General features: G+C 39.3%; 1 protein-coding gene across 1 annotated transcript; it reads left to right on the forward strand.

Moving 5' to 3' along the window:
- The first annotated feature begins 9,202 nt into the window (after positions 1-9,202).
- LOC102392367 (solute carrier family 7 member 13) lies at positions 9,203-24,907 on the forward strand. Its single transcript, XM_006045590.4, has 4 exons — positions 9,203-9,987; positions 12,173-12,304; positions 19,969-20,330; positions 24,386-24,907. Exons 1-4 carry the CDS (start codon positions 9,303-9,305, stop codon positions 24,677-24,679), a joined length of 1,473 nt encoding a protein of 490 aa, XP_006045652.3. The 5' UTR covers positions 9,203-9,302; the 3' UTR covers positions 24,680-24,907.
- Positions 24,908-26,833: the final 1,926 nt, after the last annotated feature.

Here is a 26,833-nt window from a genome sequence, read left to right on the forward strand (position 1 = left end):
TTGCAGATATTGAAACATTTTTGCATCCCATTTGATCATGGTGTATGATCTTTTTAATATATTGTTGAATTCAGTTTGCTAATATTTTATTGTTTCATGACATTAACATTTTTTTAGTGTTCCTTAATTTGGATTTCTCTGAAGTTTCTCTGTGGATAGATTCAGTTTATACACTTTAGCAGGAATAACCACTGGCTGTACATTGTTCCATTACTGCTTAGGTTAGTTACTTTTGAAAACTTGTCTAAGATAGAATTCCTCCATTTTCTCCAATGCAGCTACTAGTTTTTCCATTAATATTAGTAAATAATTTATGGGAAAGTCTTTGGAACTGTTTAAAGATTTTATCAAGTTTTTACTCAAAGTTTAACAGCCATTGAGCATTCTTGTTTGAATCAATTATTATGATGACTGCAGCAAAATGATTTTTAACTTCATTATTTCTTGTAATTTTACTAATTGATATTCTGTTGAGCAGATTTTTTAAATCTCTCACACAGGGCTGGATCCTTGTAATCAGTCCCTTTCTGAAACGTGGAAGAAAAAAATTAGCATTACTTAGCCTAAAATCTGATTTTACAATATTTTTTTAAGTATAAAAAGTTCTTAAAGTCTACCAAGCATAATGTTGGTAAAAGTTTAAATCCAATATGTGTTTAATGTTAAACATTAAACGCCAGCACTGTCCTTTTTACCTCGGTTGTATTTCTTGTGTTCACCATTTAACATGACCTACAATTTTAAAAACACATTAACCACAGTATTTCTGAAAAACACAAAAACCTGAGTAAAAGTACATGTTTTGTAAGATGAATGTTGCTAAAGCCCAGACAGATTTACAGTTGTCTAATTCTCACATTTTACAGATGAGGAAACAAAGTCCCCACACAGACAAGTAATTTATACAAAATCTCATCAATAATTAATTTTAAAAAAATAATTCCAGAGCCAAGATCTCCTGGTTTTTTATATGTTAAATTATCTAAACGGCATGATAATTAACCAAAATAAAATTTTATAACAAAATGGTTAAAAAAAACAAGCTTCCTTATTTCTCTTCAGATAATTATGTGAGATCTTTTGAGAGACAAATAGGGAAAAAAATGATCATGACCAATGACTTTTTGAAAACTGTTAAAAGTGCAAAATAGAAACCACCAAGCTTCTAAAGGGAATGAATTTTTTGTTTCGGGAATCAAGGATTTCAGAAAACCAGGTTTGGGAACCTTTCTGTCTCCCAGAGACACTGAAATACTTCTCCCTCAGGGAGAGACCTGTCGCAGCTGTTCGGGCTGTGTGTTCAGGCGAGGTCTGCTCTTAGTCATGCGGAGACAGGACAGCTTTCTGGAAGTGGAGCACAGCGCTCTGCTCTCTACCTTCTGATCCGCCTGATGTCTCAGCAGCATGAGGTGCCTGCAGAACATCACAGCCAGTAGAGCGTATAACCTAGCCTTTCCATCCCTGATGTTCCACGGTGGATCTCCACAGAAAGGATTTTGTTTGGTGATTTTGCAGTCTTGAGAAATTTAGATTTTTCTGAAGCTTCAGTACGTGGTTTCAGTGTATATGGGAATAGCAGTTGTCCACTTTATTTCTTTAACTGCTAATGTGCTCAGGTGCAGGAAGAAAGGAGTCTGGTGAAGACTTGTGACCACTCTCAGTGACAGTCTCCTGAAGACACTGATGAAGACAACTGAAAAAGGCATAAGTTAAGTGGAAAGCTAGAAGCAAAGAAACAAACTCATAAATGCAGAGGACAGATAGGGGTTTGCCAGACAATAGATTGATGGAAAGAGATTCCATACTCGTGGCCTGGAAAAATCAATATTGTTAAAATGTCCATACAATTTACAAACAAGTCTAAAATTTGCATGGAACCACAGAAGACCCCAAAGAGCCAAACAATCTTGACAAAAAGAAGAACAAAGCTGGAGGCATCATGGTTCCTAATTTCAAACTATATTACGAAGTTATTACTATAATGACCAATAAAGTATTGGCATAAAAACAGACAGATAGATCAATGGAACAGAGTCGAGCGCTCAGAAGTAAACCCACATATTTTTTTTTTTGAAAGTCTCTCAGTCGTATCCTACTCACCATATATGGAGATTAAATTTATATATTAAGACATCATTCAGCCATGAAAAAGCAAGAAATCTTGCCATTTGCCATGATATGGATGGACCTTGAGGACATTATGCTAAGTGAAATAAATCAGATAGAGAAAGACAAATACTGTATGATGTCACTTAAACAAATAGAAAGACTCTTAATTATAGAGGACAGATTGGTGTTTGCCAGAGAACAGACTGACGGCAACTGGGTGAAACAGGTGAATGTGGTCAAAATGCATTACAAACTTCCACCTCTAAGTAAGCCATAGGGACAGCCTATTTGAACGTTGCTAAGAGAATAGGTCCTAAAAGTTCTTGTCACAAGAAAAATGTGTAACTATATGTGGCGATGGATGTGAGCTAAACTGACTGTGGGGATCATTTCACCACAATACTGCTGTACACCTAAAACTAGCATGTGTTATGTTTCAATTACATGTCAATTAAAAAGAAGAAATATCATAGGTTTTGATATCTGAACCAAATTTTGGATGGCAGAGTATGGGGTCCATTCCATCTCAGTGGGATGACTATGATATCTTTGAAGATTATTTTTATCTTCAAAATCATGTTAATTTCACTTTCTGCACCATAATATATGCATGCTTGAAGTAAGTGTTGCAAAATAAATTTAGAATGCTTAAATAAATGCTTCAAAAATTTTCTGAAAAAAATGTACTTTGTGGAAGATGAATGACATTGGTCCCATGGCTTCATCTCACTCTCTGGCACATAGTTATTTGAGCAATGAGTATTTCAGTTTGAGAGTTATAGATGAAGTCCTGCTTCATTAACTTATAAATGACAGAAACAAATCCATTGAAATCAAAGGAAATTTCTAAGGTTACACAGTCAACCAGAACAAAGATCCTGTGTTTTCAATATGACAAATATTCCAAAAACCTAGTTTATTGTTAACACAGAAAAGCTAGTGCAGTCAGGATGTTTCTAAAAGTTATTCACAAGCACAGTCAAACATAAACACCAAAATCAAATAACTATCTTAGGAATTAAAAGCATAGAGACAAGGGGAGAGTTACAAGTGCGTGTGTGTGTACTCAGTCGTGTCCAACTCTTTGCACACCCGTGGACCACAACCCACCAGGCTCCTCTGCCCATGGAACTTTTCAGGCAAAAATACTGGAGCAGGTTACCATTTCCTCCTCCAGGAGATCTTCCCAACCCAGGGATCAAATTCACATCTCCTGCATCACCTGCATTGATAAGTGGATTTATTACCACTGTGCCACCTGGGAAGCCCAGAGTTACAAGTGCTACTGCTGCTGCTGCTAAGTCTCTTCAGTCGTGTCCGACTCTGTGCGACCCCAGAGATGGCCTCCCACCAGGCTCCCCCATCCCTGGGATTCTCCAGGCAAGAACACTGGAGTGGGTTGCCATTTCCTTCTCTGATGCAGGAAAGTGAAAAGTGAAAGGGAAGTCACTCAGTCGTGTCCGACTCTTAGCGACTCTATGGACTGCAGCCCACCATGGCTCCTCCTTCCATGGGATTTTCCAGGCAAGAGTGCTGAAGTGGGGTGCCATTGCCTTCTCTGAGAGTTACAAGTAAACAGCTACAAAAAAAGCAATCAGCATCTCTTCATGTACCTGTTAGCTACTTTTAAGTCCTCTGCCAGCTTTTAATTAGACTCTTTTTTTGCTATTGAGCTATATAAATGAGTTCCTTATATATTAGATATGAACCCTTATCAGATAGATGGTTTGCAGATATCCCATGCTATCTCATTTTGCCTGCTGCTTCTCTTGCTGTGCAGAATCTTTTTCATTTGATGTAGTCCTACTTGTTTATTTTTGCATTTGTTGCTCACACTTTTGGTGTGATATCCAAAAAAATCTTTGGTAAGACCAATTTGAGCATCTTATTTTCTCTTTTTTTTCAGGAGTTTTACACTACTAACTGTTATGTTTAAATCTTTGATCCCGTTTTGAGTTTAATTATTGTGAGCATGCATGCCTCATGGTATAAGATAGGTATCTAATTTTGCATGTAAATATCCTATTTTTCCAACACCATTGATTGAAGAGACTATCCCTACCTCACTGAGTATTCTTGACTTCTGTGTCAAATACTAGTTGACTATAGACACATGCATTTATTTCTCTATTCTGTTCCATCGGTCTGTGACTGTTTTTAAGCTACAAAAATTATAGACTATTCCCAACGAGTTTTGCTTGTAACTGTAGAAATATGTCTTTTGCTGTTCAGTCACCAAGTCATGTCCAACCCTTTGCAACCTCGTGGACTGCAGCACGCCAGGCTTCCCTGCCCTTCACTATCTCCTGGAGTTTGCTCAAACTCATGTCCACTGAGTCGATGATTCCATCCAACCATCTCATCCTTTGTCGCCCCCTTCTCCTCCTGCCTTCAGTCTTTTCCAGCATCAGACCTTTTCCCATGAGTCAGCTCTTCACATCAGTGGGCCAAAGTATTGGCACTTCAGCTTCAGTATTAGTCCTTCCAATGAATATTCACAGTTGATTTTCTTTAGGATTGACTGGTTTGATCTCCTTGCTGTCCAAGGGACTCTCAAGAATCTTCTCCAGCACTACAATTCAAAAGCATCAATTCTTCGATGCTCAGCCTTCTTATGGTCCAACCTTCTCATATCTATACATAGCGACTGGAAAAACCATAGCTTGAACTACATGGACCTTTATTGGCAAAGTGATGTCTCTGCTTTTTAATATGCTGGCAAGTTTTGTCATAGCTTTTCTTCCAAGGAGGAAGCATCTTTTAATTCTGTGGCTGCAGTCACCATCTGCAGTGAATTTAAAACCTGAAAAAGTAAAATCTGTCACTGTTTCCACTTTTTCCCCATCTATTTACCATGAAGTGATAGGACAGGATGTCATAATATGCCTAGTGATCTTCAGAATACTGTTCTACAGCCAAGACTTGAATTAAAGTCTATTTATCCAGTTGCAATAACCTACGCTGACAGGCCATTGTAATTGTGCCACTTGTGAGAGGAGAGGGAAGCTGATAGTGTGCTCAGAGCTGTGAGTCTGACTCAATACTGCAAGTTGTTTCTTGGTTCCTTGTGGCTTTATGGATTTCTTTTTCAGTAAAATCATAAATATATATTTAAAACGTGTAAAGTACATTAAATTCATTAATTAAAGTGAATAGTTAGGTAATCTTGACAAATTACTTATTATTCCTTAATTTCCTTATCTATCTGTACTATATCACAGGTTGTCGATTTGACTTAAAGAATTAATATAAGTGTTTTAATATAAGTTTTTAATATAAGTTCTGGACACACAGCAGGTGCCAGACAAATGTTAGCTATTAATATTATCACACTGAAGCTCACAAACAGTATTAAAAAGTCTACATCACCGACTCGATGGACGTGAGTTTGAGTGAACTCTGGGAGTTGGTGATGGACAGGGAGGCCTGGCGTGCCCCACATCCAAGGTCAGAGAGACCCCAGTAAGATGGTAGGCACTGGAGCAGCTGTGAGGAGCTACCCCACATCCAAGGGCAAAGGAGAAGCCTTGGCAAGATGGTAGGAGGGGCAATTTATGGGGTCGCAAAGAGTCGGACACAACTGAGCGACTGAGCTGAACTGAACTGAACTGAATTTATATACATCTTCTCTAAACAGTAGCTTCTGGAGGATAAGAATTGTCAAAACAGATTTACTGAGACATACCGTGTAACCTGAGCTGGGCCAGGTGCCAGAGTAAACTGGTGAACAAGATCCAGACCATGTCTCAGTCACTCCTGTACATGCACTGATTCACACAGTACCAGGCAAAAAGCAGATGCTCAGTAGAGTGTGCCCTAAATCAGACTAGCTGAAAACATAGAAAAAATTAATAATGCTAAAAGATTAATCATGCCCCTACTAGAGTGTTGACCCGGAAAATGTAAAACCCTAAATATGTGTACAAAGTGAGCTGTTTGTCAAAAGTGAAGTCTAATTTGCAACTAACTAAAAAAAATTTTTAAAGACCTTACATAAAAATAATAAAAAGTAAAATTTAAAAAATAATAAAAGACCTTAAAGAAGCTGAAGAACTCTGTATATAATGCAGATAGTGATAATTAAAATAACCAATTATTTCGGTGGCTGCATGGTGCTGGAGCAGCGAGCAGCCATGAGAGATGCCCCACGTCCAAGGTCAGAGAAACCCCAGTAAGATGGTAGGCACTGGAGCAGCTGTGAGGAGCTACCCCATGTCCATGGGCAAAGGAGAAGCCTTGGCAAGATGGTAGGAGGGGCAAAATCACATTTAGAATCAAACCCCATTCCCACCAGAGATGCTTAGAGGGCTCAAACTAACCTTGTGAGCACCAGGACCCAGGGACCCCACAGAGACTGAGACAGAACTGTGTCTGAGCGTCTCCTGTGGAGGTGACGGTCAGCAGTGGACTGCTGCAGGAACGGGGGCTCTGGGTGCAGCAGATCCGAGTGTGGCATAAGCCCTCTTGGAGGAGATCGCTACTAACCCCACCGTAGAGCTGCCAGAACTTACACAGGACTGGGAAATAGACTCTTGGAGGGCACAACAGAACTTTGTACACCAGGACCCAGGAGAAAGGAGCAGTGACCCCACAGGAGACTGTGCCAGACTTGCTGTGAGTGTCCAGGAGCCTCCAGCAGAGCCGTGGGTCGGTGATGGCCTGCTCAGGGTTGGGACACTGAGTGTAGCAGGGCATTCATGGGATCTTTTGAAGGAGCTCACCATTATCTTCATTACCTCCACCATAGTTTGGCCCCAGGTAAATAGCCAGGAGGGAACACAGCCCCATCCATCAACAGAAAACTGGATTAACAAAGCTGGTGCAGGTGATGGAATTCCACTTGAGCTATTGCAAATCCTGAAAGATGATGCTGTGAAAGTGCTGCACTCAATATGACAGCAAATTTGGAAAACTCAGCAGTGGCCACAGGATTGGAAAAGGTCAGTTTTCATTCCAATCCCAAAGAAAGGCAATGCCAAAGAATGCTCAAACTACCACACAATTGCACTCATCTCACACGCTAGTAAAGGAATGCTCAAAATTCTCCAAGCCAGGCTTCAGCAATACGTGAGCTGTGAACTTCCAGATGTTCAAGCTGGTTTTAAATAAGGCAGAGGAACCAGAGATCAAATTGCCAACATCTGCTAGATCATTGACAAGCCAAGAGAGTTCCAGAAAAACATCTATTTCTGCTTTGTTGACTATGCCAAAGCCTTTGACTGTGTGGATCACAATAAACTGTGGAAAATTCTGAAAGAGGTGGGAATACCAGACCACCTGACCTGCCTCTTAAGAAATCTGTATGCAAATCAGGAAGCAACAGTTAGAACTGGACATGGAACAACAGACTGGTTCCAAATAGGAAAAGGAGTACGTCAAGGCTGTATATTGTCACCTTGCTTATTTAACTTATATACAGAGTACATCATGAGAAAGTTGGGCTAGATGAAGCACAAGCTGGAATCAAGATTGCCGGGAGGAATATCTATAACCTCAGATATGCAGATGACACCACCCTTATGCAAAAAGTGAAGAAGAACTAAAGAGCCTCTTGATGAAAGTGAAAGAGGAGAGTGAAAAAGTTGGCTTAAAGCTCAACATTCAGGAAACTAAGATCATGGCATCCTGTCCCATCATTTCATGGCAAATAGATGGAGAGACAGTGGAAACAGTGACAGACTCTTTTTTGGGGGGGCTCCAAAATCACTGCAGATGGTGATTTGCAGCCATGAAATTAAAAGATGCTTACTCCTTTTAAGGAAAGTTATAACCAACCTAGACAGCATATTAAAAAGCAGAGGCATTACTTTGTCAACAAAGGTCCGTCTAGTCAAGGTTATGGTTTTTCCACTGGTCCTGTATGGATGTGAGAGTTGGACTATAAAGAAAGCTGAGCAGTGAAGAATTGATGCTTTTGAACTGTGGTGTTGGAAAAGACTCTTGAAAGTTCCTTGGACTGCAAGGAGATCCAGCTAGTCCATCCTAAGGAAAATCAGTCTTGAATATTAATTGGAAGGACTGATATTGAAGCTGAAACTCCAATAATTTGGCCACCTGATGAAAACAGCTGACTCATTTGAAAAGCCCCTGATGCTGGGAAAGATTGAAGGCAGGAGGAGAAGGGGATGACAGAGGATGAGTTTGTTGGATGGCATCACTGACTCAACAGATGTGAGTTTGGGGAAACTCTGGGAGTTGGTGATGGACAGGGAGGCCTGGCATGCTGCAGTCCATGGGGTCACAAAGAGTTGGACACGACTGAGGGACTGAACTTAACTGAACTGAAAATAACCAAATGACAAAACTAACTTTTATGGATCCCTAAAATATGTTAGGTGGGGCTTCCCAGGTGGCTCAGTGGTAAAAAATAAGCCTGCCCATGGAGGAGACGCAGGAGATGTGGGTTCGATCCCTGGGTCAGGAAGATCCCCTGAAGGAGGAAATGGCAACCCACTCCAGTACTCTTGCCTGGAAAATGCCATGGATGGAGGAGCCTGGTGGGCAGCAGTCCAAAGGGTCATACACACCTGAGCACACATGCAAACTATGTTAGGTATAGCACTAGAAACTCTGTACTAGTATTTGCTTCATCAGTAAATTACCTTATTTGATTCTATTAAAGAAAAAATAAGATAAGGATTATCAGTCCCATTTTTCAAAATAAAAAAATAATCAAAAGTGACATGGATTTTCTAGTAAGTGGCAGGTGTGTGTGTGTGTGTGTGTGTGTGTGATTGAAACCAAGATCTGCTAACAAGGGGCAAACTTATGATTCAGACCTTGTATTTTTGTCATTCTTTGCAAACTTCCTTAGAGTACAAAGTTTTAAAGAATTACTTGTTTAAGGATCAAAATGAATGTGGTTACATATCCATAGAGGAAACCCGACTGGGAAGTTTTCATCTCTTATTCCCAATTAGCTGTGTCTAACTTGTTTAATTGTGTTTAACTTTTAAAATGTTTAACAGTAAAACATTTTAACCCTAATTTTAAGATCTCATAAACTTCAGTTTAATTAACTTTACAAGTTAACTTTTTTTTTTTTTACTACTATGCTAAGGGCTGTGAGGAAGTTTATTTGAGGAAGACAAGAGGAGGGAACCAAAGCATTTAACTGTAAGAAGATCAGAAGTGTCACAGAGGAAACACTGAATTTATGTTAGCTTTGGACATTAAGTGTCAGACTTGAGAAAATGAAGGTGGGAGAAAGCACTCAGCTACGGCGGGTAATAGGATATTTCCATGGGACAATTTTTTTATTCAGTATCATCATAGGTGCGGGAATATTTATTGCTCCTATAGGGGTGTTAAAATACTCTTCACTCAACGTGGGGGTGTCCCTAAGCATTTGGGCTGCTTGTGCCCTGGTGTCTATGCTGGCTGCCCTGAGTCACGCAGAGCTGGGGACCACCTTCCCTAGAAGCGGAGCACAGTATTATTTCCTCAAAAGGTCTCTTGGACCCTTTATTGCTTTCTTCTACCTCTGGATCAATCTATTCAGTACTCCCGCAGGAATTGCTGCCCGCAGCTTGCTGCTAGCGGGCTACATTACGCAGCCTTTCTATCCTGGGTGTTTTGTTCCTGAGATGCCAAAGAAATGTTTGGCGTTGGCTATCTTGTGGTGCTTGGGAATTCTGAATGCTCGGGGAGTGAAGGAGGTGACGTGGTTTCAGACTGTCAGTACGGCTGTCAAAATGACAGTTCTCGGCTTCATCTCTGTAACTGGAATCGTGCTGTTGGTGAGAGGAAGAAGAGAGAACCTGGCCAGGTTTGAGAAAGCTTTCGATGCTGACGTTCCGGATGCTTCACAGATTGCCGAAGCCTTCTTACAAGGATTGTTTGCATATTCTGGTTGGGGAGTCCTTGTCCGAATAGCAGGTAAAGTTATTATTTTTAAATTATAAAGAGCTCCACCAAGCTATAAATATACAAGGGTTAGTCAGCTTAATTCTAAGAAACACATTATTTCTCTATAATGTGTGTTTCTCTTCTATCAGGTGGGTGGAAATGCACTAAACTCTCTACAAATGTGGTTTTCTATCTTTGGAAAGCAAAATATTTTCTGGGTGTTTACAAATTAAAACAAGTAAGTGTAGAACTAATACAGCTTAAGGACTCAACAACAATTTTTTTTTACTGAACAAATATTTTAATAGCAGAAGCTCATCAGAGAAAAATTTAAATACAGAATATATAAATTAAAATGAAGATTACCAATTATCTCATATGTACACACATGCAGGGATCACACTTATGCATATACTCATCATTTATTTTGCTTAAAGCACATAGTGAGAATTCATAAATATTATTAAATATAAATGCTTTTAAATGAATACACATTTTATCATATGCAATTTGACCATTTTTCAAACATCTCCCATTGTTGGATACCAGAATTTTTTCTAGTTTTTCACTTCAAAATTTTATAGTTATTGTTCCAATCAGCATCCTTTTATATAAACCTTTGTGGATCTCTCATTGTTTTATTAGGAAAAAAGTCTTGAAAAATCTTAGTAAAATTACCAAGTGAACCATACAAATATTTAGAAATGTCTTGAGAAATATTGCCAAATTGCAACCCAGAAAGGCTTTACAAATGTCTATTAGTGTGAATTAAAATGATGGCACCTAAAGTCATCAAACCTTTTTCATTCTTTAGTCACTTAAAGTTGTGAAAATAAAATTTCAGAACTCACTCTTTCTTCAATGTCTAGTGAGAGGCAGAGTTTTGCAAATGTTAATGACCAGTTTCTTCCTTGTAAGACAGGTAAATGGCTTTCTTAGTTTATCATTAACCTGTCTGTCAAGTCTTAGTTGTGGCCTGCAGGGTCTTTTGTGGTGCATGGGCACTCTAGTTGGGCATGCGGGCTCAGTAGCTAAAGCATGTGGGCTTAGTTGCCCTGCAGCATGTGGGATCTTAGTTCCCTGGCAAGGATCAAACCCATGTCTCCTGCATTTCCGGGTGGATTCTTAACCATTGGACCACCAGTGAAGTCCCTGTTGTTTGGCTTTTTTTTTTTTTTTTTCATTTTGTTCATAAGATTTTAAAAATTTCAATCTTAAAGACTACAAGTTTAATGCCTATAAGTATTAAACTATCTATCTTTTAACTTTTCATTATCTCCATACTTGAAAAATCTTTCTCCATCTCAAGGTTTAGATACATATGTACCTGAGCTTTTTTTCTCTAAATCTTTGCTATGCTATGCTAAGTCATTTCAGTCGTGTCCGACTCTGTGTGAACCCATAGACGGCAGCCCACCAGGCTTCCCCGTCCCTGGGATTCTCCAGGCAAGAACACTGGGGTGGGTTGCCATTTCCTTCTCCAATGCATGAAAGTGAAAAGTGAAAGTGAAGTCGCTCAGTCATGTCCGACTCTTAGCGACCCCAAGGACTGCAGCCTACCAGGCTCCTCCGTCCATGGGATTTTCCAGGAAAGAGTACTGGAGTGGGGTACCATTGCCTTCTCCGCTCTAAATCTTTATGTTCTTTAAATTTTTCTTTTTAATACATGTGAATTATTTTGAGGGAGTTGCATACTCTAAGTTAAAAATGTTCCAAGTAGTTAAACATCTGTGTCAAACTGGTGTTGGCAATATACAGTCAAGTTTAATCTAAGATTTAGCTAGTCTAGAAACTTAACCCAAGGAGTGAAAAGAGCAGGAGAATATACCCTAATGTCCTAGACTGTTGTGACCAGATTAACAGAGGAGCTATTCCATCACTTCATTAACACAAACGTGTACTTCTATAGTGTTGGCCGTATGGTAAGGGAATATTTGCTCCAGTCCTCCTGGCCTAGAATCCAGGTTTTCTGAGTTGTTCTCTTATCCAAAAAGCTTATGTTGGGCACATCAAAGATACAAGAGTAAAACCCAGAGTTCAGCAAAATTCCATTGCTGCTGAAGTTAATACTTTGTCTAAACTCGGTAAATAAGCATTCAACTCTTGCTGTGTGTAGTCATGTCTATTTCTTTTAGTTATTGTGTGTTATAATGAAGCTATTTCCAAAGATGATCTGATTAGTCATTTTTTCTGAGTGGCACTTTTTTTTTTGCAGGAGAGTTGAAAAGCCCTAGTGAGAATATCCCCAAATGTGTGGTCACTGCACTTACCCTCGTAGCCCTGATCTACTTACTGGTTAACGTTTCCTACCTGGCCGTCCTGACCCCAAAGGAAATCATGTCCTCAGGTATGGCTGCACAGAGCCAGAAGGAAGACACTCTGTTTCATTGTCCTGAATAAAGGGAGTTTCGAGTATACAGTGGGTCTTTTTGCATACTTCAAGAGAATTAGGCTAATTTGGTTCATGTCTGGGTTATTTATTTATCTATTTATTTAAAGGTAGATGTTCAAAAGGTCAAGCAATTTCTTTAGAGCATATAGTAAAGGGTAAGGTCTAGCAGCCAAAAATATGGAAAACACTAAGAAATATAAAAGGAAAAAAAGGCAGAACACAATGGATAGAGTAGAATAGAAAATATGAGAATACTTATCAAATCCTCTTGAGATATACTTTATAAGGAGCAGGTGGGTGTTCTGGGTCAGCATTTGCCTCCAGGAAATATAACTCATATACTTTGTCTTCAGACATATCCCCAAAATCTATACAGAGCTTGAGTACCTAACTTTTCCTATTAGTGAAGTGGACACGAATCCTTCCATATATATATATATATATATATATATATATATATGAGAGAATTTCAGTTTATCATAAAAATTATTCAGATTTTTTCAGATTTTAAAAAATTACTAACTTATAGTGCAGAAACTGATTTTTTGCTCTAAAAATAGACAAATTGAAAGAAGCTCAATTCTCAATTGAACTTAATATATCTATATAAATATATTAATAAAATGGAGAAGGAAATGGCAACCCACTCCAGTGTTCTTGCCTGGAGAATCCCAGGGACAGGGGAGCCTGGTGGGCTGTCATCTCTGGGGTCACACAGAGTCAGACATGACTGAAGCGACTTAGCAGCAGCAGCATATTAATAAAATAAATATTTTTTAAACTTTACACCTTCAGTTATCAGAAAAAGAAAAGAAAATCAGTAATAGGCTTTCATTGAAAAGAAGAATAAGGTTTATCCTACATCCAAGCTTGACGCTCCCCAGTTATCTCAACTCTAAAATGACACTACTTACAAGGTCATGCATGCAACCTCAGTGTCCATCAACAGATGAATGGATAGAGAAGATGCAGTAAATAGACAGACGGATAAATACTGTGTGTGTGTGCTCAGTCAAGTCTGATTCTGTGAATCCATGGACTGTAGCCCCCCAGGTTCCTCTGTCCATGGAATTTTCTAGACAAGGATATGGCCATTTTTTACACCAGGGGATCTTCTCAACCCAGGGATCTAACTCGTGTCTCCTGTGTCTCCTGCATTGGCAGGCAGATTTTTTACCACTGTGCCACCTGAGACGCCCCAGATAGACATTCACAGCCATAAAATAGAATGAAATATTGCCTTTTGCAGTAACATGAATGGACATGAAATTATCATACTGAGTAAAGTTAGACACAGAAAAACAAATATTATACGATATCACTTATTTCTGGAATCTAAAAAACCACACAGATGAATTTATTTTACAAAACAGATAACAAACTCACAGGCATAGAAAACAAAATTATGGTTACCAAAGGGGAAAGGGGGAAGGAATAAATTAGGAGTATGGTGTCAACAAATACTCACCACTACACATAAAATAGATAAACAACAAGGATTTACTATATAGCTTAGGGAACAATATTCAATATCTTATAATAACCTATAATGGAAAAGAATCTGGAAAATATATATATATAACTGAATCGCTTTGCTGTACATCAAAAAAGTAACACAATATTCTGAGTCAACTAATACTGCAATTTTTAAAAAATGTAAAAAGTAAAATGAGTGTATATTATTGATTCATTTCACGTATTAGTAGTAATAATGAATGTGAAAATGTATGTGAAGGCACTTTAACAAAAACTGAAAGAATTCATTGCTAGAAGGCTTACTGAAGGAAATTCTTCAGACTGAGAGAAAGTAACTTGGATCAAAGGGAAGGAAGAAAAAGAACCAGAAATATTAAATATATGGATAAATATAAAAGACTCCATGGGTGTATACACACATTGTTTGAATTCTTTAAAAATATCTTAGATTATTTTAGGTAATAACTCTGAAACTTAAATGTAGGGCTTATTAAATATATAAATATAACATATATGGCAGTAAAAGCACCAAGAAAAGAGAAGAAAATGAGCCACAGCAGCAAAGTTGTCATATTTTAACTGGAAGTAACTGGAAATTGACTTGGATTAAAGGTGGATTCTGTAATTACCAGGCCAACTACTAAGAAAATAACTGAACAAATCAACAGAGGAATTAAATGGAACATTAAGAATATTTCTTTAGGGAATTCCCTAGCAGTCCAGTGGTTAAACACTTTCACTGCCAGGACCCAGGTTAGATTCCTGGTTAAGGAACTAAGATCCCAAAGGCCATATGGTATAGAAAAAAAAAATCTATTTAACAATAAATAGATAAACAAGAAATAAATGATAAAATATAACAATAAATAAAATAAACAATAAACAATAAAATAGAAGAACAAAAATACATAAGACATAAAAAAACAAATAGCAAAGTGACATAGGTAAATACGACAATATCAATAATGTTAAATGAGAATATACAAACACAACAACAAAAGGCAGAGATTGTCATACTGAATAAAATTATCAATCCAACTATATGCTGTCTATATGAGACACACTTTAGACTCAAAACACAATCAAGTACAAAGTAAAAGAATGGAAAAGTTTATCATGTAAACATTAACTGTAAGAAAAGTAGAATAGTAATATTATTAAGACAAAATAACTTAAAGACTAAAAGATTACTAGAGACAAAGAAAGGTATTTTGTAATGATATTAACAAAAGGATCAGTGCATTAAGAAGATATAACAATTATAAATGCATACACCTCTAAAAACACAGCCCCAGAATACATGCAGTCATACTAATGTAACTAAAAGGAGAAATACTAATGTAACTAAAAGGAGAAATACTAATGTAACTAAAAGGAGAAATAGACAATTCAGCAGCTATAGTTGCAGATGTCAGTATATCACTCAATAACTAGATAGAAAATCAATAAGGATATAGAAGATCTGCACACCACTATCAATCAAACTGATCTAATTGACATTTATAGAATGCTCCACCAAACAGAAGCAGAATATATATTTATTTCAAGCACTTATGGGACATTCCTTCAGATAGACATAATGTCAGGATATAAAACAAGTCTCAAAAAATTTAATATTTCTATCATACAAAACACTTCCTTCAACAGCAATAGATGCACAATAGAAACCAACAACAGAATGTAACTTGAGAAATCTCACATATTTGAAAATTAAACAACACACTTCTAAATAACCAGTGGGTCAAGGAAGAAATCACAAGACTCTCAGCAACTATGAAAAGCTTGAGATTTAACCCGCTCATAAGGTAGCTGGGCACAGTTTCATGGATGCTGGCGATGGAGACAAAGACAATTTATTTTTCATATAATAGCAGTAGCTAGAATGTCATTTATGCTGTTCCCCAAACCCTGATTCCCAAAAGACAAAGCAAGGAAGGCCAAGTGATATCTCCACATAACAGTAGAAGATCCTCAAGCTTAGGGAATCCAAATCTTTTACAAGTCTTCCTTCAGAAGACAGGTCCCAGGAATGGCTCTAAAAGACACAAGATCACTGTTGTCCTTCCATCCCCATATTTTTCAGTCTAAATATTCCCTTCTAGAAAGCCACAATTACCACTGTAAGAGCACTTACCAAAGAGTGAACTCAGTCAAGTGGTTATTATCTTTGTAATCTATGACCACATCAGTCCAAAAAGAGAACCCAGACTTGTGAACCAAAATGGATTTTGAATCCTCTTGGCTTCTTTATGGTCATATTGCTGCCCAGAGGCTAAACCAACCAGGTAAGTTAGGGTTGCTGTGTGAGGAAAATAAGAAGCATAAAATCCAGCAATAATCAGGAAAGCTTCCTGAGTTTTCAAAATAGGAATATATAACTACCTATGCTATTCTCCCTGACCATCACTCAGGAAGAAGCCAAGAGTAGGTGATCACTCTCTGAGAGTGAAAGTGTTAGTCACTTGGTCATGTCCGACTCTTTGCAACCCCACAAACTGTAGCCCACCAGGGTCCTCTGTCCACAGGATTCACCAGGCAAGAATACTGGAGTGGGTTGCCATTTCCTTCTCCAGGGGATCTTCCCAACTCGGGGATGGAACCCGGGTCTCTTGCATTGCAGGTAGATTCTTTACTGTCTGAGCCACCAGGGAAGATCACTCCCTAGGGTTTATTCAGTGACCAAACTACCTGACCAAGGTGTGTGGACCAGAAGGGTGTGAGAGAGGTAGAGTCAGAAATATTTCTGGGTTGATTTTTGAGGAAGCCATCCAAACATTAAACAGTATCAGAGGCATTCAAATGGTGTATATGAAAGACACTGAATACCTTTGCCTTCAGCACGTTGATGTGCTTTGGTAATGTACAGTTCTCACATTATGAATGGCCAAACACGTGACACAGATGAGTTTCAAGGGCCACAGTGGTGTGGCCACAGAGCGCTGATCAAATTGGAACAGCAATGCCACAACCTGAAAAAGTACCAACAACCATTAGCTGTCGTCCCAAGAGAGGGTCAAAAGGGCAATGTAGTCAGTTTGCCAGAAGTGAGCAGGGACAATATCTTGTGCAAATGGCCTTCTTCACCGTGAACAAATGGTCAAATCTTGGCAGAAGTCACAGTGTAACATTTCGTGTCAGCCTCTGTAGCAAAAATGTGGAGTCCTTTTTCTTCTGTCCAGTATATGATAGTCAGTGTGTTGCCATGTCTAGAAAGATGATGCATTCAGACATTGTCACGGCAATCTGAATAGTTCAGTATCAATCAACAGTTTTATTCCAATTATTCTCATCAGAGAATGGGCTCCATGGACCTAACTGAAGCCTATTCTCATAGCTCTGGCCAATTCCCCTCTTGATGAACCACGCTTGTATTTCTAATGACATGAACTATTGTCGATGGCCTGGGTGTTTGGTCTGTCGCTTGGAAAACCACAGACTGGCAGACTAAAGACACCCCTCTCCGGGGCCATAAACTATAGAAAGGAATCAAGGCTGCTGACTCAATAATCTGCTTTTGATCTCCAGTTCCTGAGTAGAATATCCTGTCTATTTTCCATTCTGCATAGCTGGTGCTGAGGCTCCCTGCTGCAGCAGCCTGGCGGGCACCACAGGGCTTCAGCTTAGCTAAACCGTCCGTGGACCATGGCCAGATACTTACAGGGACCCTTGTGAACAGAGGGCCCTGCTGAACCAGCAACCCTGCTTCAGTCAACAAACTGGGATGTAATTTGCACTTTTTCATGCAAAACCAAGAAGCCACTGGGCCAGGCTAGCTGTGTTCTTGAATACACGATTTCGACCTGATAAGATTTTGGGGGCTCTTCATACCTTTTCAATAATTGAATTCAATTTGATTCATCCCAAAATGAGATTATCAGGCTGGAAAGTCATAAGGCCTCCATGAGTCAGGTGTTCAGTTTTACAATATCCCAGTGCTGCTTGCTAAGCTAGTATTATTTTTTCAAAAGGAATTTACCTGATAGTTGTTATCAAGGAGGGCACCTCCAGCTATAAGGTGCTTCTCTTTGCCAGGAAATGCAATAGAAAAGGGGCTTCCCTCGTGGCTCAGACAGTAAAGAATCTGCCTGCAATGCAGAAGACCATCATCAGTCACAGAAACTTCTAAATCAAAGCAGTAATTATGGTTGTGGATCCCCACTGGTAGAAAGTGTGCTCGCTGGACAGCTTTCAGTACAGTCCGCTGATCTGATCCTCCAGTTAAAGGACATTGATCTGTGAATTCGCTGATATGGAAGACTAAGTAGAATCCCAAGTGAGACACATGCTAACTATAACACATGAAGAATTCATATGGTGCTGAGTCTTCTTTTAGTAGTAGGGGGCCATAGACAAATTTTTTTTTTTTACTACCAGAGAGACTACGTGTTGCAAATTTAGCCACGCTTCCAAGAAAACTTACTTGACAAGCAGTACCTTAAATTTTATTGGGGTTGATCAGCCTGTTGGTAAAAGTGTAATAATACCAATTCAGATCTTTCTAGAGTGAGGCTTTTAACTTGTCAACCAACTGATCATGAACAATATAGTATAAATTTTGGATCTTGGATGGCAGAGACACTCTTGAAAAATCCTGAAGTCCAGCTGGGGGCAAAGAGCAGGGGAGTTTAGGAATCCTAGTGGGGTACTGTGAAAGCCTATTGACGGCCTTGCCACATGAATGTGAATTAGTCTTGGTCTTCAGGGGCAAGTGAACAGAAAAGAGGTGCTGGCAATGTTTGAGACAGGATAGCAACTGGCATCAATGTATACAGTGTCTCCATTACAGTCCCAGTGTCTGGAACAACCACAGCTGGGGCTAGAGGACATGTGGTCACCTAGTAACGATCCCCTGAAAACCTCCAGCTCCCAGTAGCTTTTGTCTCTGGTCACATCATAGTTAGATTGAGATATTGCATCTTTCACCACCACCATCGCTGCCTTGAAGTTTGCCATCAGGTCTGCGCTTTCTCCCACTGAGATTCAACATTATTTTTTGAACCTCACAAGGAGGGAGAAAGGAAAGGGGTTTCGAAGGAACTCACATGTCCCATTATACTCTCTACACACACCTCTACCTAAAATATCAATACCAACAAATGGCCCACAGTCGAAGCCATGAAACTATAGCACTTTGAGTGGACCCAAAGGGCTTTATTCACAAAGGAACTTCTGTGGGTAGAGGGCTTGCTTCCCTTCTGCACTGTGAGTTCAACCCAGATCCCCTTAGCTGAATCGACCTTTCATTCCACAGTCCTGGGCTTGTTGATGATTTGGGAACCCATATCTAAGAGCCATCATAAAGTTTCCCAGCCTACTTGGATGGGTATAGCCTTTGGGGTAGGGAGACCTCAGTCAACTCCTAGTCATCTTTCTCCTCAACCAGAGGCTGAGGAGAAGGGGAGAGCCCATGGAAAAGAGAGTGGCTGTGTGCCACGGAGTACTTTTTACTACTCTTGAGTTAACAGAACTGCCTCCAGAAGACATAAAAATATCTGAATAGATCTATATTTTTTTAAAAATGGGTTAAAAATCTAAAATCTTCCCACAAGTCAAATCCCAGGCCCTAGTAGCTTCACTGATGAATTGCATCAAATATTTAAGAAAGAAATAATACCACTCCTAAACAAACTCTTCCAGAAAATGGAAGAGGGGACACATCCAAACTTATTTTATGAAACCAGTATTTCTATGATACCAAAGCCAGAAAAATTCTTTACACAAAGAAAGAAATTACATACACATGTTGCATACAACATGTATTGTTCTGTGAACTACAATGTAACACAGTTCTCAAAAACACTGGTAAATTGAGTCCAGCAACATATAAAAAGGAGCATACACGATGAACAAGTGAGGTTTATCATTGGTTGGTTTAGCATCCCATAAGCAATTAATATTTTACTATATTAATATGACAACAGACAAAAATCAAATTATATTAAGAGAGTCATAAAATGCATTTGACAAAATCCAAGACTCATTCGTGATTTTTAGAAAACTTTGGCAGTTTCAACCTGCTACTTACACCAGTCCTTTGTCTTTGCTACAATTATAACTTAATACTTTCTAAGCTAATTAAAAATACTATGCAGTATAAATATTACATCAGTTGCGTAATTAACGGCTTCTCTACTCTTTTACAGATGCTGTTGCAATCACTTGGATGGATCGAGTAATCCCTTCCTTGCAATGGGCCATTTCCCTTGGTGTTTCTTCCGCAATAGTTAGCTCCCTCAACTGTACTGTATTTTCAACATCAAGGTTATGGTGTATGGCAAGCCAGGAGGGTCAGCTACCTTTGATCCTCTCAACTTTGAATATTCACTCTTGTCCAGTTGCAGCTGTGATTCAGATGCTCATCTTTGCCTCCATCTTAATTATTCCCTCAGACTTAATCCTTTTAATAAATTATGTGGGATTCACAGACTGGATTCAACTTGGGCTAATGATGATGGGCTTGCTTAAACTGAGATTCCAGGAGCCCAACCTATCCAGACCTTACAAGGTAAGTCAAACTGAGAAAAAAAAAAAAAAAATCCTATATCTTTTTAAAGAACATTGTGTACTTTTAATACTTTTTTCTTATATCTACGTAAAAAATCTTTTTAAGCCACTGTGACCCCATTTTAGGAACATTTGAGAATAGATTTTATATTTAGGATTTTCTATTATATTACAACTAATGAAATTTGAGTCAAGAAGAACCATATGTGGGATGCACAAGGTCTGTACTCAGTCTCAGTGTATGAGACTCACCAGTGTCCAGGGCCAATGATTATTTGAGTGTCCTGTTAATGGTACTACCTTAGATTAACTTGTAGGCTTGCCTAGGGCTTTTCAGGCTTATCAATTTAAATGTGTATCAATGTATAAGTCTCTAGCTTTAATGGCCAATACGGAAGAGCTACACTTTAGGTATTTGTGATGTAGTATAGTTGCAAACTCATTCATCTTTTTTTTATTATTTTTTTTAATTTAAATTTATTTATTTTAATTGGAGGTAATTACTTTACAATATTGTACTGGTTTTGCCATACATTAACATGAATAAAATCTCACCTCAGAGTCAAGAGTATCTATCAAAGATTGACTGAGGGATAAGTACTCTGTTGATTCCTCAACCACTGAAACCTCTGTCTACCTTAACTGCATCTGAAATGTTTCATATAAGCTTATGGAAAACTTTTTTCTTCTAATTGTCTACTATAACCCATCCATCTATATTGTGGATGTACCCAATATTCTGTTTAACCAAACAACCTCCAGCAACTCATTCCTATACTTACTGCAAAGAGTTTAAATGGTTTATTTTTACATTATGCTACTGTGTTAGACCCACCAAAGAAAATTATTTCTAATATTTAAATCAAAAATACTTGTGTTTCTAGGCAGATTATTTAGTTTTCTTTGCAGATCCTGATACCAAAAATCAGCCTGTACACACTGGTATCAAACAGAATCTTGGAGACAGAGTTTGGATGAAGTAGAAAAGAACAGCTGTATTGCTTTGCTAGGCAATGGGGGCCACAGTGGGCTAATGCCCTCAAGACTGTGTCCCAACCTGACGTCAGGAGAGCTGTGAGGAGTCTTATAGTGGAGGGACAGGGTTGCTGATAAGGGTCAGGGGGCCTGCAGGGCCTGCCTTCCTTCAATCCCAATATCCTCTGACATCTGGGGGTTTCGTGATGACTTTCTCTCTAAGACCCTCTCTCTGGAGTGAAGGATGCTTCATCAAGCAGTTAAAAGTCTTCCATCTGGTGGTGGTTTTAGTCCTGCTGCTGCTAAGTCGCTTCAGTCCTGTCCGACTCTGTGTGACCCCATAGATGGCAGCCCACCAGGCTCCCCCGTCCCTGGGATTCTCCAGGCAAGAACACTGGAGTGGGTTGCCATTTCCTTCTCCAATGCATGAAGGTGAAAAGTGAAAGTGAAGTCGCTCAATCGTGTCGGACTCTTAGTTCTGCAGAAGAGCTCAAAGATATTGCTAGGCACATCCCTTGAGGGGAAGCCGGGCCCCGCCCCCGCGCTGCACTCCCGCGTTCCGACCGCTTCTCCCTTTTCTCTGCATCCCCGCTCCTCTATCGACTGTTTGAACTGTGCTTTGGAACTCAGGAAAGGTCATGGAGGCCGAATGAAGCCTGTTTCCTACAAATAAGAAATGGGGGACACAGAAAGGCTTTTGTACCGAGGAGTCCCACAGGGTCCTGCTCAGCTTCAGTACTTAGACTATTAAGATCATGCTTCCCTTTTCATGTAGGCTGCTAGAAGCTAAGTTAGTGGTTAGTCACTTACTCAGTTAAAAGGCTTACGGCATGCATGTCTTACTATATCACCTTTTATTGTTAGGCCTATAAGTCGTTTTTAATGGGGGTAGGTTTCAAATGATCATTGTTTTATCAGTGCATCATATTCTAAATAAATCAAGGGGCCTCTTTTATTACGGACCTTGTATAAGGTAAAAGGATGTACCAGAATACCCACAGAAATACCTCAGCAGTACACAAAGGTGCAGGGTCGACTAGAAGGTGAAAAAGGAAAACCAACAGAGTTTAATAACTAAGATTTTTAAAGTCGACTGTGAAAAAAGTATACCTTTCGAGTTTCTTGTATAAATTCAGTTTCCTAGACATCACCCCTGAGAATTCTAATGCTTAGGATGAAGACCAGAAACCTACATTTCAAAACTGAAAAAAACGAAAGATAATGATAATCTTGCATCTGAGTCACTTAATGATCCAATAAATACTGAAGCAAATACTAAGGAAATACTATGTAAAAAACACTAGTCTAAACACTTAAAAGATAGATGGATAAATTGCCCATTAATAATGCATCAATAACTTCTTAATCTAATAGGAGAGAGAAGAGTTACACAAAATACAGTTATAGGCAAGAATCAACAGCATTTAACTAAGCATTTTACTTTTGCAATTACTACTCTTTAATTATATATAAATGTGCATGTTTGTGTATTCTTTAATTATCCAAATTAAGACACACAAATTTGAAAGATATACATTGTTAAGATCCATATTAAGGGAAAAGTGAAGATCAGAGAAAATGAATCCAACCCTGTGGTCCTTTTATGATAAAAACGTTCCCCAAAGGAATTATATATAGGTTCAGTTCAGTTCACTCACTCAGTCCTGTCCAACTCTTTGCGACCCCATGGACTGCAGAATGCCAGGTCTCCCTGTCCATCACCAACTCCCAGAGTTTACTCAAACTCATGTCGTGAGTTACTCAAACTCATTGAGTTGGTGATGCATTCCAACCATCTTATCCTCTGTCATCCCCTTCTCCTTTCCTTCTCCTGATCTTTCCCAGCATCAAGGTCTTTGCCAGTGAGTCAGTTCTTCCCATCAGGTGGCCAAAGTATTGGAGTTTCAGCTTCAGCATCAGTCCTTCCAATGAATATTCAGGATGATTTCCTTTAGGATGGACTGGTTGGATCTCCTTGCAGTCCAGGGGACTCTCAAGAGTCTTCTCCAACACCACAGTTCAAAAGCATCAGTTCTTCGGTACTCAGCTTTCTTTATAGTCCAACTCTCACATCCATACATGACTACTAGAAAAACCATAGCTTTGACTAGATGGACCTTTGTTGGCAAAGTGATGTCTCTACTTTTTAATATGCTGTCTAGGTTGGTCATAACTTTCCTTCTAGGGAGCAAGTGTCTTTTAATTTCACCATCTGCAGTGATTTTGGAGCCCAAAAAAATAGTCTGTCATATTAGGTTATATACAGGTTGTGTATTACATCATTATGAATAATATTAGATTGAGGTACAAAAAATATTAATTTTGATATTGCTTGAAAATGAAAAGAAAAAAATTTATAATGAAAAAAATGCTTTATGGTAGTAGTATGGGATGTTTCCGAGGGTCGTTATTCAAGAGATCTGAATGGGACTTCCCTGGTGGTCCAGTAGTTAAGAATCTGTCTGCCAATGCAGAGGACACAGGTTTGATACCCGGTCCAGGAAGATTCCATATGCCACAGGGCAACTAAACCTGTGTGCTAGAGCCCACGAGCTGTGCCACTGAGCCTGTGTGCCAAAACTGCCTGAAACCTGTGTGTCTTAGAGCCAGTGCCCTGCAAGCAGAGAAGTCTCCACAATAAGAAGCCCACACACTGCAACTAGAGAATAGCCCCTATTTGCCAGAACCAGAAAAATCTTGCACGCAGAGATGAAGACCCACACAGCCAAAATAGATAAAGAGAGCTGAATGGACAAGCGGCATGGACTTATGAAAAAAAATCAAAGGGAGAGCAAAATGTTGAAATTATTAGGAAAAGGCTTTCACTTCTGTTATTTCACACTCGGAGGAGATTCCCAGCAGATTGTTTTCTCTTATATAAAACTAAGGAAGACCTGGTAGGTAAATATTTTTTTTTATCAATGAAACCAACTTCCTCCATATTAAACAAATGTCTGTATATAAAATATTTTACACTATTATTTGTAATAACTTCCAGTTCAGCTCAGTCGCTCAGTCGTGTCCGACCCTTTGCAACCCAATTCCAAGGCCACTCTAATACAAACTTATGTTTGTTCTCAGGTACGTTTGCCATTTGTATTTGGAACCATGGCCACATCTTTGTTCTTGGTTTTGACACCCATCATCAAGTCTCCTCAGATGTACCATGTCTACGTTATTCTTTTTATCCTCAGTGGACTTTTGTTTTATTTGCCTTTTGTGCATTTTAATTTGGGGTCTATATATTTCAACAAGATAACTTGCTTTTTACAGTTACTACTAAATGTTTCACCTACTGATGACATTGATGAATATATTTCAACAGGAGGAAATGTACAGAAAAATCCACCTGCAACTGCGACCAAAAAAGAATAAATAAAGTATGCATATTTGGCAAATGATTGACATTAAAAGCATCTTTCTCTTTCAACTAGAATATTCCTAATACATATACATATTCCTTATGTGTATTTGTACGCATGCCGCATATGTAACACACAACCAGCACAAAATACTTGATGTCCAGAACGTTAACACTTTAACTCTTGTTGTTTGTAACAGAAACCTTACTTCTCCAATAAAGCATGCTGATTCCCAATTTTCTAAGACTGTAGTAGATGTCCCTCTTTGTGCATTAATGCTTCTGAGTTTATTATTAATATGTCAGAGTCCACACTCTTTTTTAATTGTCTACTTACTTTTTCCCTAAAGACAGTGAGCTCCCCAAAGGTAAGGATTATTCCTTAGCTATTTAAAATTTTTTTAATTACATTTCATTTATTTAAATTTGTATACTCTCTCCCTAAGGCAGTGTGTGCATAAAAATAGACAACCTATAAAATAAATATCTGAATGCACAGGCAAGTGAGTGAGTAAGTGAATGGGCTGTCAGTACACATCCCTGTAGAGGGCATCTCCCTTGATAGCCTGTCTCAGTTTGGGTTCTCAGCAGCCCCTCAGAAGTGTTCCATTAATGACTATAGCTCTACATTTCGGCCTGACTGAGGCTGGAACGCTATATAGAGATGGTACTAAAGAAGAGTTTAACTAGTTCCTGCTGCTGCTGCTGCTAAGTTGCTTCAGTCGTGTCTGACTCTGTGCGACCCCAGAGACAGAAGCCTACCAGGCTCCCCCGTCCTTGGGATTCTCCAGGCAAGAACACTGGAGTGGGTTGCCATTTCCTTCTCCAATGCATGAAAGTGAAAAGTGAAAGTGAAGTCGCTCAGCTGTGTCCGACTCTTAGCGACCCCATGGACTGCAGCCCACCATGCTCCCCTGTCCATGGGATTTTCTAGGCAAGAGTACTGGAGTGGGGTGCCATTGCCTTCTCCGTAACTAGTTCTTACCAAATATTTATTCTCTTTCACCTCCTAACTGACTTCTCTGAAACTGCTTTTGTCAATATGGCCCTACCAGTGTCAACATAAATGTATCCATTTGTATTTATCACGATGGTCACGGGGGACCTGACATCACTATTCCAAACATCACTGCAAACCATTTTTAGTGATAATATTGAAAGGATTAATACAAAATGAAAATCAAATCCTAGAGAGGGCAAATAGGTATCAGAGAACCTAGGCTGAGGAAAAAAAAAAAAAAAACCTATGGGTAATTGAGGACGAAACTAGTATAGCATATATACTCGCTTATTACAGGAATGTGTGAGGACCGAGTGAACACTTGGTAAGACAGAGCCCCTCTCTTCCAATCAAATTTTGTCTCAGTGCGGTTTTTGACAAAATGTGTCTGGCAAAGAAACTCACAAATAGTAGGGATCTGAACAGTGTGTAGTCTATAATCTGTTTGAAAGTTGACTCAGATGTTCTAGAATATAGGCCTTTGAGTTTAAAATTTGACATTTTCTAATAATAACTAGGGAGTCTGGTTTGTAGGACGCAAGTCAAAGGAAAACCTCACAAATGACAGCTTCTTCAGACTCAAGATAACTTACAGGCACAAGGCTGGTAGACTACAGGTGGTCACACGAATGCAGAACCAGCAAGGCGTGTCTGGCTGTGAGGAGGACAAGAGGGCTGGGAGCACTGGGGGCCCCACTCTGGGCGACACCTGCCGGCCTGCCACCTCACGTTTCCACAGGGAGGCTGGGAAAGAGGAGAGACTTGACTGTATAGAAGGATGCTGAGCTTAGCAGTTAAGGTGTCAATCCAGCAGGAATGAGCAAACGCAAAGTAGTACTAACTGCTGCTGCTGCTGCTAACTCACTTCAGTCGTGTCCAACTCTGTGCGACCCCATAGACGGCAGCCCACCAGGCTCCCCCTTCCCTGGGATTCTCCAGGCAGGAACACTGGAGTGGGTTGCCATTTCCTTCTCCAATGCATGAAAGAGAAAAGTGGAAGTGAAGTCGCTCAGTCGTGTCTGACTCTTCGAGACCCCATGGACTGCAGCCTACCAGGCTCCTCTGTCCATGGGATTTTCCAGGCAAGAGTACTAGAGTGGGGTGCCATTGCCTTCTCCGATGATTATCATAGATAAACTCAAACATATATTAAAGAAGAAACTATGCT

This window comes from Bubalus bubalis, chromosome 15, assembly GCF_019923935.1.
Source record: "Bubalus bubalis isolate 160015118507 breed Murrah chromosome 15, NDDB_SH_1, whole genome shotgun sequence".
NCBI classification, from domain to species: domain Eukaryota; kingdom Metazoa; phylum Chordata; class Mammalia; order Artiodactyla; family Bovidae; genus Bubalus; species Bubalus bubalis.

Excerpts from the sequence above, each read along its gene's own strand:
- LOC102392367 (XM_006045590.4), top strand. The coding sequence starts at position 9,303 with ATGAAGGTGGGAGAAAGCACTCAGCTACGGCGGGTAATAGGATATTTC. Across the intron at positions 9,988-12,172 it reads AGTCCTTGTCCGAATAGCAG|GAGAGTTGAAAAGCCCTAGT; the intron begins GTAAAGTTATTA and ends TTTTTTTTGCAG. Across the intron at positions 20,331-24,385 it reads ACCTATCCAGACCTTACAAG|GTACGTTTGCCATTTGTATT; the intron begins GTAAGTCAAACT and ends GTTTGTTCTCAG.